This window comes from Rousettus aegyptiacus, unplaced genomic scaffold (assembly GCF_014176215.1).
Source record: "Rousettus aegyptiacus isolate mRouAeg1 unplaced genomic scaffold, mRouAeg1.p scaffold_m13_p_2, whole genome shotgun sequence".
NCBI classification, from domain to species: domain Eukaryota; kingdom Metazoa; phylum Chordata; class Mammalia; order Chiroptera; family Pteropodidae; genus Rousettus; species Rousettus aegyptiacus.
This window is the reverse complement of record NW_023416295.1, coordinates 39,859,904-39,872,308: the sequence shown is the minus strand read 5'-3', so window position 1 is coordinate 39,872,308 and position 12,405 is coordinate 39,859,904. Positions and strand designations below refer to the sequence as shown.

Below are 12,405 nucleotides of genomic sequence, written 5' to 3'. Positions count from 1 at the left end.
GGATAGACATGCTGGGTCATAGGGGGTATTAAGTTTAACTGTAGTAGATGCAATTGTTTGCCTTTGATTTGATTTCATTGATTTCTGCTTTTATGTTTATTACATCCTCTATCAACTTATTTTTGGTTTATTTTTTAGATGTTTCCTAGCTTATTTAGGTGAAAAATAGATAATTAATTTATACCTTTGTTCTCCTCTAATATGAGCATTTATTTATAGCTATAAATTTTCCTCTAAGCATTGCTTTAGCTACATCTCACAAATTTTCTTATGTTGTGTTTTCATGATCATTCATTTGAAAATATTTTAAAATTTCTTCTTAACCTGAGCAAAGTTACTTTATCTCTTCATATTTCTGTTTTGTTTTTTTTTTTCATTTCTTAAATGAGAAGGTTATACTTAGAGATCTCTAAAGTCTCTTGAGATTTAAATTTTTCTGGTTAGTGATTGATTGAGTATATAAAATTATAATTTTTAAGTGACCATAGCATGCAGTTGGCCTTTGGAATTAAATGGATTTTAACACTTGGTCTTTTTTTTTAAGCCACAAAATATATTAAAGTATTTTTTTCAAAATTATTTTTTAGTATGAAAATATTTGCATTTGGAAGATGCTACTCAGTAACATTCTCTAGACTTTGCAATGCTATTTCAAAATGAAACCATATATCATGTCCATTGACAATGGGAGATAGAGACCAGAGTCATTCAATTATAGTAATATATTTGATCTTTATGTCTTCAGAATAGGTATAAAACCAATGGTAAACCATTAAAAATAAAGAATAATACTGAGATAGCAAATAATTTGTAAATACAGAATGGAGTAATATGAGACTCTATGTTATACTAATTATGTGACTCATGGCAGATCTCCTGAATAGCTTCAGGATGGATGCTGGTTACCAGAAAGACCAACCACATCTTCAGAGGATTGGAACTTTGGGCCACCTTGACCTCCTGGGAGGGAAAGTGGGGGCTGAAGGTTGATTGCAATTACATGGCCAATGATTTAATCTCTCATGACTATGTAACACAATCCTCATAAAAACTCTGGACATCAAAGCTCAGTGTTATTTCTTGGTTGGCAAACACCTTGATGTGCCAGGAAGGAGAAACAGCCTGACTCCATGAGGAGAGAGCATAGAATCTTTATGTCTGGGACTTTTCCAGGCCTTCCCTATGCACTTCTTCATTTGGTTGCTTCTGAGTTGTAGTCTTTTTTTTTTTTTTAACTGTAATTTAAGTATAGCACTTTCATTCTGGAAATTATCAAACCCAAAGAAAATTGTGAGGACTCCTAAATTTGTAACCAGTGATTAAAGTGCTAGAGTCCTGGGGCCCCATTTGTGGCTGGCATCTGAAGTAGAACTAGTCTTATGGAAGCCATTAACTTGTGGGATCTGATGCTAACTCCAGATGGTTAGAATCATAATGTATTGTAGCATCCCAGGTAGGAGTGGAAACAGAACAGAAACACAATAGTGGGAAAAATGTATTCTTGTGGCAGTGACCACTGGCCACTCCCTGTATCTATATCCAGGCTTGCTTTTTCACATAACAATAGATTTTTTTTTTTAACTTAGGCATGTATCCACATGGCAAAACTATATTTCTCAGCCTCCCTTGCAGCTATGCATACATAACTAAATTCTAAACAAGATGCATGCAGAGAAATGTTACATAAGCTCCCTTTCCCCTTTTTATGATGAAAGCTGTTTCCTATCTCTGTTCTAGCATTTGCTTCTTAATAGCAGATAGCAACTCTAAATTCTTTCCTTTCCTTTCCTTTCTCCCTCCTTCTTTCCTTCCTTCTTTCCTTCTTTCCTAAGAGTGGCATCTGAGATTTAAGACTTGACTCTTTAACGCATCTATTATACTACATAGGATTTTAAAAATACATTTATCTAAAAGATTAATAAATTTTGCCTAAAGTCCCAAGAATGTGTTGTGGTCAGTTGATAATAAGTCGCCTTTTCTGTATGTCAATAGGCATAGTCACTATTTCCAAAAACATTTGAGTGTGAAAGAGGCACCTGTCGGAAGAACTCCTCCATCAGGGCCATGGTCCATCGGTGGTGCAGCTGCCAGCATTTGGCTGGGTGGCTGATGTCTGCTGCATGGAGAATCAGGGACATGGTTTTGGCTCTGTTGATCCTGTCAAACCAAGGACATACTCAAATGATCAGAACAAAGTAACCAATTACAGTCTTTTCTGAGTCCAAGCCCATGAAACTTTAATAATACAAAAGAAAATAACCTACCCTTCAGGCTGCTGCAAACTGTTTCTTATATTTTTAATTTGCTGGAAGTGACCTGACATGTCTGTAGACAAAACCATTTCAATCACCAGGTTCCGAAGATCCCTGTATAATAATCATCAAAAGGAATAAGGTACATTTGGCCCTTTATTGTTTTCAAGAGAAATATTTTCTTAAACATCACTACTTTCATTTTATTTTTAATGGATATGAACACACAAGAAGCTACTTTTTAAAGGTAAAAAGTGGTTACAAAAATTTGCATTACTTTTTCTTTTAACTCTTAAAGATTTAGGAAGTTGCCAGGAGAATGATCTGTGAACGATGCTCTTTCCTTGTAACATCTTTCCTTAAAGAACTAAATGCTTTCTCTCACATCTACAACCCTCCCCCACTCATAATTCCTAGATATTGTTTTTTTTTTTTTAATCTGAAGGGATCCTAAATAATTTTAAAGAAAAAAATATTCTAAATGCAGTATGTACTATTAATAAAATCACCACTATTTATTTAGTGTTTATTCAGTCTAGTCAATGTTCTGAGAATCCCAGAAAAATCAAAACTCTAAAGCGAGATTTCTCTGCTTAAGCTATTGGGACCCTTACTTTCTGTGTCATAGACAGAGCTATCGGCAGTATTGAAAATTTAACAAGACATTGTAAATATGGTAACCATATCACAAGGCCTACTCCATGAAAAATTCATTCTCACACTAAGTAGAAAATAAGTCATTCCAGGAAAATTTTGCATGTTCCACAATTCATCTCTTACTCAGTACAGATAGGTAAAATAGATACTCATATGAGAAACCATATTTTATTTTTATTCTGTGGTCTGGCCTTAGAGTAAGCTAAATTAAAGGTGTGTGGTAAACATGAAATATGATTTTGTGTCAAAGAATTTTATTTGAAGATGGCATGATCAAGGTAGTTGTTTTTAAAAACAATTGCATATTGGAGGTTCTTGCTGAAAATTATGGGTGCTCAATTTAATTGGATTTTTAGATGGGAGCCATGAGAAGTCAATACTCTAATTAGTGTTCATGCTATGGATAGCTTGCTTAGAATACTTTTAGCCAAATATTAAGGGAAGAGAAGTTATTAAAGATAATTAAATTATTCTCAATTACATTTTTTTCTGAAATTCTGAGGAGACCTATATTGCAACAGCAGCTAAACCAACATATTCATGTCAATTAAAAAAAATGAGAAAGTTTTATGAAATCTATAAATCTAATAAATACATCATACTTTGCAGATAACTGATCAGGAAATGCTGGATATTATCAATAATTAACTAATAGATTGATAAACTAGGCAAAATAGTGCACAAGAAAAATGTTACTTTTTTAATGAATGTTTCTTGCCAAAATTCTAATATTGCATTTGTGGTTATTGAAGTTACTTTAAGAAATAAACAGATAATGCATACAGAAAACCTACAAGTCTTTAAAAACCCATCAATATTTTAATTCTTGGTAAAATGTTATCAAGTTCATAACAGCAATTAGATTTTTTATGGTTTTTTGGAAAGTGTTGGCTCTATCAAATTCTACAATCTTTACGATATGTACTATATTCGTTAAAACAATTCTATAAAACATTCAATTAAGATGACTGAAAATTTATCACAAAGAAATTATAAAATATTAAAGATGTTAATATTACATAATAAAAAATTACACTGAGATAGCAACAGAATCAACTTTGAGAAGTAAAAAGTTTAAGTCAAAGGAATAATAATGAAACATAATAATATAACTGTTATCACTGGGAATGATGATCACTGCTGAAGAAATAAATACTCTAGATATACTAAACAGCTAACCTCTCAGACCTTAGGAAATACCTCCAGACTTGTTCCCTGCCTTTGCCTTTCTATTCTCCACATAGCCTGGCAGCTGTCACTTCTCAATCCTTTTACAAAGTAGGTCCTGGCCTTCCTAGGCTGGACACCCTCATGGACTATTTTTTCCTGCAGAATGAAATGAAGGGCCTGAACTGAGTTCCCAAAACAGAGTGCCTCCTTTTTCCCACATTAGACCTTTTTCTAAGTTGCAAAATTGGCCTCGAAAAACCAGAAAGTTTCAATGTGGAAAAGTAATCATGGGAAATTAGAGCTTGTTTTAAACTTTAAATTAACCTTTTATCTATTTTAAAGCAGTTTTTGATTTTAGATGTTTCTTTTCTATGGACAGTTCTTTTTACCTTGATTTAAAGGGGAGAAAAAAACCCCTTTGAGATTTGCATTTAAATGGAAATCTTTTCAACCTATTAACTGACTTTCAAATAAGATCTTTGTTAAAAACAAAGTTTTTTAAAAATTGTATAAGTAGGTTCCATAAAATATTAGGAATATACTTAACACTATAAAATTTCTATGTCTATCTGAAATTCATATTTAACTGGACTTTATTTTTATTTGCTAAATCTGGCAACCCTATAGGCAAATGAAGGGAATGATAATGACTAGGGGATCAAGAAAAAAGGAGGAAAAGTTACACTGAGTGGTAGGGGTACATCTCGTAGGGGTACTTGTTGCCATTTTCCCTTAAATGGCAACAAGTATCACCATTCCAAGTAGTTTTTTGTTTGTTTGTTTGTTTGTTTGTTTGTTTAAGTAAACTGATGCCTTGGGTAAACATGTAAGAATTCCTTCTGCACCTGGGACATTTTAGTATATTATATTTGTCGTGCTTTTCTCTGAACAGTAAATTCTTTGTTTTTTAAAAAGTTAAACTCCATGCATAGATAACTAATATATGAAGAAATCAGTATGACACTAATATTCATGTAGGACCACAGATTAGTACAATTAAGCAGAGCTTCATTCCAGAGAGTATGTAATTATGTATCTTAAGGTGTCTGTTTTATGGTATATGGCCTTGTGGAGTAGCTATGATGCACATAGATGTTTAATTGACTTGGAAATAGTTTGGCTCCGTCTAACAGAGTTAGGCTTCTGAACAAAGTCTTCTACATATGTACTAATCCTTCTCAGAGCCATACAGTCAAAGGAAATTGAGTTTGTAGTTATAAATAAGGGATTTATTTTTATATGTTTTCTTCATATTGAACCACATAATTTGACTTTTTCCTGAAATTAGATTTCCTCTAGGCTTCCTCTGAAACTCACCTCCAGTCATCTTTGGATAAATTTACCAAGACATTCATTTCTTCTTCTTGCATAAGTCGATAAGCTGCACTCACATGGTGATTCTCAAGGACAGATCGATCATTATATAAAATGGCAACATCCGACCTAGGAATTAAAAACAAAATGCCTAGTAGAGGATTTCTTTCAATTTGATGTATGAGCATCCAATAAAAAAAAAATACTTATTATGCAACATCTCATTAGTAAAAACCCTATAACTGAACACCTAAATTTGTGGAAGTACTTAGTTTCCTTTTTTATTTTTTAGCCATATCACAATTTTAAAAAACATATTTTATTTTTTAGAGCAATTTTAGGTTCACAGAAAAATGTAACAGAAGGTACAGAGATTTGCCATATGCTCCCTGGCCCCACATATGTATAACCTCCCCATTATCAACATTCTCCACCACAGTGGTACATTTGTTATAATTGATGAATCTATATGGACACATCATTATTATCCAGAGTTCATAGTTTACATTAGGGCTCACCCTTAGTGTTCAACATTTTCTAGGTTTGCACAAATGTGTTATGACATGTATCACCATTATAATATCATGTTGAGTATTTTCACCATGCCAGAAGTCATCTGTATTCTGGTAATTCATCCCTCTCAGTTTCTTAACCCCTGACAACCACTGATCTTATTGTCTCCATAGTTTTGCCTCTAAACAATGCCATATAGTTGGAATCATATAGTATATAGTCTTTTCATACTGCTTCTTTCACTTAGTAATACACATTTGACTTTCTTCTTTGCCCTTCCATGACTTGATAGCTCAATTGTTTTTGTACTGAATATTATTTCATTGCCTGGGTGCATCACCACTTATTTATCAATTCACCTACTGAAGTACATCTTGGTTGCTTCCAAGTTTTGGTACTTATGAATAAAGCTGCTGTAAATATCTGTGTGCATGTTTTTTCTGGACATACGTTTTCAACTCCTTTAGGTAAATACCAAGGAGAAAGATTGCTAGATCATATGTTAAGAGTATGTTTAGTTGTATAAGAAACCATAAACTGTCTTGCAAAGTAGCTGTACTATTTTGCATTCCCATCAGCATTGTATAAGCAATCCTGTGGCTCCATATCCTTGCCAGCATTTGGTGTCATTAGGGTTCCAGATTTTGGCTATCCCAATAGGTTATCTCTATGTAATAGTGTCTCATCACTGTTTTAATCTGCATTCTTTTGATGGCATATGGTGAGGAGCATCTTTTCATATGTTTATTTGCCATCCGTATAACTTCTTTGGTGAGGCCCATTTTTAAATCCGATTGTTTTATTATTGTTGAATTGTAGGGGTTCTTTGTATATTTTGAAGAACAGTCCTTTATCAGATGTATATTTTGTAAATATTTTCTCCTGGTCTGTGAGTTATCTTCTAATTCTTTTGATATTGTCTTTCATAGAGCATAGGTTTTTCATGTTTAGTGAAGTCCAGCTTACCATATTCTTTCATGAATTATGCCCTTGGTGTTGCATCTAAAAAGTCATTGTCACACTCAAGGTCATCTACATTTTCTCCTATATTATCTTCGAGAAGTTTTATAGTTTTGTGTTTTATATTTAGATCTATGATCCATTTTGAGTTCATTTTTGTGAATGCAAGGTTTGTGTCTAGATTTTTTTTTTTCTTGCATATGGATATCCAGTTGTTCCAGCACCATTTGTTGAGAGATTATCACCGATCCATTGTATGGCCTTTGCTCCTTTGTCCAAGATCTGTTGACTATGTAAGTCTATTTCTAGGTTGTCTATTTCGTTCCCCTGATCTATTTTACTGTTCTGTCACCAATACCACACTGTCTTGATTTCTATAGCTTTATTGTAAGTCTTGATGCTGGATAGTGTCAATTCTTCAACTTTGTTCTTTTCCTTCAATACTAAGTTGGCTATTCTGGGTCCTTTGCCTCTCCACATAAACTTTAAATTTGCTTGTCAATATTCACAAAATAATCTGCTGGGGGTTTGATTGGGATTGTATTAAAGCTACAGATCAACTTGAGAAGAACTGACATATTGACAATATTAAGTCTTCCTATCCATGAATGTGGGATACCTCTCTATTTATTTAATTCTTTGAATTCTTTCATCAGAGTTTTATAGTTTTGCTTGTATATATCTTGTACATATTTTGTTAGATTTATACCTATTTCTTTATTTTTTTGGTACTAAAAAACTGATGATTTTAATTTTAAATTACACTTGTTTATTGCTAGTATGTAGAAAAGTGATTAACCTTTCATCCTGCAACCTCACTATAATCCCTTATTTATTTCAGGATTTTTTTGGTTGATTCTTTTGAATTTTCTACATAGATTATCATGTCATCTGTGAATAAAGGCAGATAGTTTTCTTTTTTCCAATCTGTAAACCTTTCCCCCTGCCCCCCCATTTTAGTCTTGAATTAGTTAGGATATCCAATATGATGTTGAAAAGCAGTAATGAGAGGGGACATACTTGCCTTGTTCTTCATCTTAGTGAGAAAGCTTCAAGTTTCTCATTGTAAAGTAGAATGTTAGCTGTAGGTTTTTTGAGATATTCTTTATAAAGTTGAATAACTTCCTATCTATTCCTAGTTTACTGAGCATTCTTATCATGAGTAGGTATTGAATTTCATCAAATCTTTTTTCCTCATCTATTGATATGATCATATGACTTCTCATTTTTAGCCTATTAATATGATAGATTACCTTAATTGAATTTCAAATGTTGAACCTGGGATAAATCCCACTTGGTTTTGTACTAAACAACATAGTTTAAATGTGCTTATGCCTTCTCCATTCTATTTATAATCTAGTTACCTGTGAGATAATCTAGATATACAAAAGAGAAAAATATTGCCTAACATTCAATCAGCGCATGAATCAACCCCTTTTACTCTTTTCAGATAGTTAATTACTACCCTTATTCTCTTGAACTGAAATTATTTTGGGCAGAGAGAATGAAGAAAATTATATTTATGATTCTACTTTTTAATATGTGATTCAAATTGAATATTATATCCTTTAGCATTAAATTAAACTGGGATAACCATTTTTTAAATGAAACTTAAAATGTATATTTTACCACCAATTTATAATGAACATTATAATTTTAAATGATGAATTCATCAAAGAACACCTTTTTTCTCAACAATTTGTATTTTTGTATAACTTGATCATCAAATAAGCTACTTTGAGTTTCACTGTTAAATTTGCTCTTCTAGCATAAAGTATAAAATATTTCAAGCATTTTCATCTCTGTATAATGGAGATCTTGTATCTCCTTCCTTATCATCTTAGGTTGCCAGATCATTTCAAAAAAAGAGAATTAGAAACTGAGCCACTATGTTCAATACATTAAAATGGTGAACCCATACATATAAGTTGGCAAGTTGGAGGTAGGCATCAAAAATAGCAAAAAAAAAAAAAAAAAAAAAAAAGGCATATTGAAACCTGTAATAACGTTGCTACCACTTTCCTTAACACCAAGGTCCTCTCGCTTTTCCTTCCTCTTGGTAGATACACACTCTGTCAGCACTAAAACTGCCTCATTAAGACATTATTTTAGGCTTTTCAGTGGATAGAGTCTTAGTTATAACCTAGCACTGACCTTTATCACTGAATATTTACCAAAGAGTAGACAAGGATAAATAAAAAGCAACCTATTCAAGATCTGTATCTGATAGTCTGCTAGATAAACCAAGCTTTATTTTTAAACCAACATAGAGGAAGTGACCTATCAGGCAGTAGAGTAATTACTTACTCTTTTGTTCCTATCACTTCATAAAAGTAGAATAACATATGTATTTAGCTAATAGTACATACCTCTAAATTACATTTTCTTTTAATAATTTCAGCTATGGCCTAAAAATTACATAGCCTATAATCATAACTTAGTACAAAGAAAACTGAACTAGCAAAGCATATCTTTATTTAAGAGAGAATTAAATGGATCTTGCCTAAGTATCTCCAGAAGTTCACTGAGATCACAGGGAAAACGGTAATTTGTAAACCAAATATTATTTGTATGGACTCAAATCTAGTCATTGTAGTGTTACCAGGATTATTAAAAGATATGTCTCCGAATATCACTGTCTTTACCTCTCAGCAACAAGAAAAGATGTGTTTTTGAACCAGATTTAATTGTAGCAAAGCATGTGTGATTTTGTCTCATAAATACAACAGGATGCTGAGAATACAGCATAGTTTTAATGTCTGAGATGGTCCTTGATTGCTAAGAAAAGAACAAGACTCTAAGCAGCATCCAGTATCCATGGTAACATGTAGCTTAGTAGTTTAACAAAGAAGGAATTACTTGCATTTATTTACACTTGCAAGGAGTTCATGAATTATAATGTCTATATTGGACTTAAATCTAGCCTTGTACTATGTTTTAAATTATTTTTCAGTCATTTTACATTATCCAGTACATTGTTTTCCATATTAGGAAAACACTCTAAATCCAAGTAACAGTGAATAATATAAAATACAACAGAATCTCTGACATCGGTGACATAAAACCTATTTCTTCTTGGACAAAATGTGAAGATGATGGTGAGAGTTTTAAAAAGCACTTTTCATAAAAATTTTAAGTTCTTATAAAATCAACCCATTAAATAATTCTGGTAGATAAGTTATACAAAAATAAGTAAAATACTAGACCTTTGCTCTCTTGTATATAGTTTCTAAATACAAAAAAGATTTCCTCTTCCTCCTTTTTCTTACTCCTCCTACTCTAGTCCAAAGTATAAGTAAACTAGAACTCTTCATTCAGTTGTAAATGAATGGTAAAAGAAATCTAGAAATGATGATCTAACAATGCAGCTGGAGAAGGCCAGCCCAATTCCTTCTCTTTTCAAAGTAACAAATCACTTGCTCCCTTCTCCAACTCCCCAAACTGCTGTCCTATACAGCAGAGGTCCCCAAGCCCCCGGGTTGTGGACTGGTACCAGTCTGTGGCCTGTTAGGAACCTAGCTGCGCAGCAGGAGGTGAGCAGTGAGTGAGCAAGAAAAGCTTCATCTGTATTTGCAGCCTCTCCCCAGCTCTAGCATTGCTGCCCTAAGATCATCGGTCCCTGGTGCCGAAAATATTGGGGACCTCTACTATAACAGGGTCCAGTTCAGTAAAGAGCTTTCTTTAATGAAAATCCCACTCATTATGGACTTGGTAGATGTAGAAGAGCCTTTGATAGGCAAAAATAATCTGCACAGTCTATCTTTTCTTTGATTTTTAACACAAATAAAAATAAAACAATTCCCTATACTTTGCAAATGTGTAGGGTAATAATACTCCCTGTGGCACAATCAGAATTCAGGGGCTTCCGTTTCCTGTCATGATCTGTCTATCTAGGAGACTGTGTGGACAGACAATGCCTTCTCTAATATTTCATTGTTTGAATTCCAACTCTTCTTTTGTCTCCATTGGGGACATGATCTCTAAAACCATCCATTTCAGGATATAAAGGTCTGTCTCTGGCCATGGGAGCAGTCATGTAAGTACACTGTGTCTCCTCGCAGCTTCTCAATTCTGCTACTGCCATCAGCTGACTACATATAAACAGGTTATTTCACCTCTTGAGATGTTTGCTTTTTCTTCTTAGACTGTGAGGTTTAGACCAGAGGATTCATAATGTGGATCTCAGTCACTTTCTGGTCCTTTGAACCTCTAAAATGTCTAATATTTTAACAAAATGTGTCTATGGTCCTCGCATCAAAACAACAACTTCTAATTAACTGGAAAATCAGTTTTTAGGAATCACTATTAAAGAAAATGTAAAACATACATTTTAAGTTTTGTTTAAAAAAAATGTTTTCCCTGTTTAATGTAATCACAGACCACACAAAAACTTGCACATGAATTTTATAGCTGCTGTGTTCATAAGTGCCAAAATTTAAAGCAGCCACAATATCCTTCGATAGGTGAATAAGTAAATAAACTCTGGTACATCCAGACAATAAATGAAATATTATTCAGCAATGAAAAGAAATGAGATATTAAGCCATGAAAAGATACATAGGGGCCTTAAATGCATACGGCTAAGTGAAAGAAGCCAGTCTGAAAAGATTTTATATTGTTTGATTTCAACTATATGGCATTTTGGAAAAGGCAAAACCATAGTGACATTAACAAGATCAGTGGTTGCCACAGGTAAAGTGAAGGGATGGACGAAGGGAAGGAGGAATGAAAAGGTGAAGCACAGTGGAGTTTTAGGTCAGTGAAACTGTAGTGTGCCCTACTGTAATGGTGGATACTTGGCAGCATACATTTGTAAAACCCATACAATGTATAACATAAAGATTAAACCCTAATGTATACTGGGAATTTTAATTACTAATAACATATCAATTGTTTCATCATTTGTAACAAATTCACCACACCAGAGCAAGATGTTAACACTATGGGAAACTGTGGGGTGGAAAGAGAGGGGATATGGGAACACTACTTTCTGTTTAATTTTTCTATCAACCTAAATCTGCTCAAAGAAATAGTCTATTAATTGAAAAAAGTGAACAAATAAAAAAATAACTAGGTTTAGTGTTCTCATAGTAAGAATAGAGTTCTACAGTGGTTCCAGAGAGACATTAGTTTCTCAACTTACAACTCTATCGTAAGCATCTCTGACTAGGAAAAAGCAGAAATTTCAGGATCTATGTACATAAAATGAGTTGGATCCTGATGGGTCCTAGACCAAATTCTGCCTCGTAGGCACTGAGATCTCTGTGCAACAACAACAACTTAGAGCACCTTCTTATTGATTGAATTGTGTTCTCTGAAAATTTATATGTTGAAGTTCTAACCTCTAGTTCCTTAGAATGTGACTGGATTTGGAGATAAGGCCTTTAAAGAGGTAATTAAGGTTAAATGAGTCATAAGAGCGGACCCTATTCCAATATTACTGGTGTCCTTGCAAAAAGAGACACCAGGATGCTCAGGCACAGTGAGGACACTGCAAGAGAGCAGCCATCTGCAAGCCAAGGGGAGAGGTCTTGGAAGA

General features: G+C 33.5%; 1 protein-coding gene across 10 annotated transcripts in view; it reads right to left on the bottom strand.

The window, feature by feature from the left end:
• The window catches only part of PDE1A (phosphodiesterase 1A), a 281,250-nt gene that overhangs the window by 48,518 nt on the left and 220,327 nt on the right, over positions 1 to 12,405 (bottom strand). For all 10 annotated transcript variants that reach the window (XR_001597511.2, XM_016149786.2, XM_016149787.2 and 7 more), the window contains 3 exons: positions 5,397 to 5,522; positions 2,265 to 2,366; positions 2,037 to 2,157 (listed from right to left, as the gene is read on the bottom strand). Coding sequence is in view for 9 of the 10 variants with exons in the window: in XM_016149786.2 (XP_016005272.2) it covers positions 2,037 to 2,157; positions 2,265 to 2,366; positions 5,397 to 5,522 (349 nt within the window). In the remaining variant the exon portion in view is untranslated. The remainder of the gene's footprint in view (positions 1 to 2,036; positions 2,158 to 2,264; positions 2,367 to 5,396; positions 5,523 to 12,405) is intronic.